The following is a 1,979-nucleotide window of genomic DNA, read 5'->3' as shown; positions in this document are numbered from 1 at the left end:
TTCACAGAGCAATTGCGTACGTCGTGTGTGGAAGCGGTAGAGCGGGTAGTGTCGTGGGAAAAATCTAACGTGTGATACGATGCGTGTGTGTGAAGTGCGGTCGAATGTCTTTGTTGCCTTGCCTGCAGCCGATGCGACATCGGAAGCCGAAGCCGGAGAAGGCTGTGCCGTCGCGGCCCCTCGCCTGCGCCCTCCTCGACCTCATGGTCGAGTTCGTGATGAGTCACATGATGAAAAACCTGCCGATGGAACTCTACCTGTAAGCGCTAGACGATTTGCTTCTTAAACTCTTTATCGCAAAATTTCGTTCACCCGTGACTTTATTTTCAGTATGTTTTTGGTAAGTTTCATTCACCCCGAAATAATTTCATTCACCCTTTGGTGAACTATTCACCAGTTTAAGAAGCACCGCACTAGACGACGTGTTGTTGCAGGTGTGCATCAGTGGCGGTCGGTGCATCGTCGCCTTTCGCACATATGTTGCTGCCTAAATATATATGTATGCAGGCAAATCTGTGTGAGTGGGCACCTCTATAGAACGGGCATCTGTCTATAGTATAAAGGTTGCTTGTGGTGGTGCTTTTGAGTAGCAGTCGTACAGTGAAACCACCTTTATGTAATGAAGGCCAGTTTAATAACAGAAAGGTTGCATGTCTTCTTAAAACAATTGGTGTCTTTTAACCATAAAAACAATTAAGTTTTTTAAAATCGTTAAACTGGCTGCATCTGATATTAGTGGAAGCTTGCTCTCGTTCCTTAGGATATTATGCGTAATGCTTTTATCTGTTCTTCCTGTTGCATATAGAAAATGCCTGGGAATCACACACAGGGTGTTGTGTTACCAGAAAAGATGTCGAGTCAGGCTTAACTACACATGGAAGGAATTGTGGACAGGTGAGACAAGGATATCAATATATATTTACTGTTCTAGCTGACTCAATCGTCTAATATTATCTGCTTTCGGAAAAATTGTTGCATCAGATTCGCAGTGTGTGTGTTATTTATTTGTTTGCTCTTCATACCTGTCTAGGCATTTACCTGTAAAATGTCAATGTGGTTAAAGATTCATGAATTTGAAATACAGAAATGAGATCGTTCGGATGTATAATTTCCTGTTATATTATCACGTTCAGTACTTTGTGTTTACAGCTCCATTATTTCACACGAATGCAAAGATCATTGGAAGTTTTCTCTGCGATGTAACTTATATTTCTTTGTATTACAGCTCTCATTTCCCTTCTTAAGTTCTTGCTAGCTCAGGAATCATCATTGCTTCCTCAATACAACATCTTTCAGCTGGCATCTCAGGTATGTGCTCCTACCTACCCTTTATCGATTCCCAAAAATCGGTTTCAAATAAAAGCGATTGATATCTTATTGGTGGTGAACGTCTTCAACTTGTTCATCACGTACGCTGTTCGTTCGTTCGCAGCTCGTGAACATCTTCAACTTGTTTATGTGCTAACTGTTCGTTCGCAGCTCGTGAACATCTTTAACTTGTTCATCACGTGTGCTAACTGTTCGTTCGCAGCTCGTGAACATCTTTAACTTGTTCATCACGTGTGCTAACTGTTCGTTCGCAGCTCGTGAACATCTTTAACTTGTTCATCACGCACGCTGTTCGTTTGTTGACAGCTCGTGAACATCTTTAACTTGTTCATCACATATGATGTTCATTTGGTCGCAGGTCGTGAACACCTTCAATTTATTCATCACGTACACCGTTCGTTTGTTCGCAGGTCGTGAACATCTTTAACTTGTTCATCACGTACGGCGACACGTTCCTACCGAGCCCGACGAGCTACGATGAACTGTACTACGAGGTTGTTCGCATGCACCAGGTGTTCGACAACCTATACTCGATGGGTGAGTAGCGCGTGTGTGTATCATCTATAAACCAGCTGTTATATATACTATGTACTATATACTGTATCGATACATTGTTTCACTTATATTTGCTAGTCTGTAGCTGCGTTCAC

General features: G+C 42.3%; 1 protein-coding gene across 1 annotated transcript in view; it reads left to right on the top strand.

Moving 5' to 3' along the window:
* The window catches only part of LOC106805189 (UPF0668 protein C10orf76 homolog), a 20,171-nt gene that overhangs the window by 11,213 nt on the left and 6,979 nt on the right, over positions 1 to 1,979 (top strand). Inside the window, exons 10-13 of the mRNA XM_014806687.1 lie at positions 129 to 259; positions 806 to 894; positions 1,226 to 1,308; positions 1,740 to 1,866. Coding sequence (XP_014662173.1) covers positions 129 to 259; positions 806 to 894; positions 1,226 to 1,308; positions 1,740 to 1,866 — 430 coding nt within the window. The remainder of the gene's footprint in view (positions 1 to 128; positions 260 to 805; positions 895 to 1,225; positions 1,309 to 1,739; positions 1,867 to 1,979) is intronic.

The sequence above is a fragment of the Priapulus caudatus genome, unplaced genomic scaffold (genome assembly GCF_000485595.1).
Source record: "Priapulus caudatus unplaced genomic scaffold, Priapulus_caudatus-5.0.1 Scaffold104, whole genome shotgun sequence".
NCBI classification, from domain to species: domain Eukaryota; kingdom Metazoa; phylum Priapulida; class Priapulimorpha; order Priapulimorphida; family Priapulidae; genus Priapulus; species Priapulus caudatus.
Note: the sequence above shows the minus strand (reverse complement) of the source record. Positions and strands in the feature narration are given on the sequence as shown.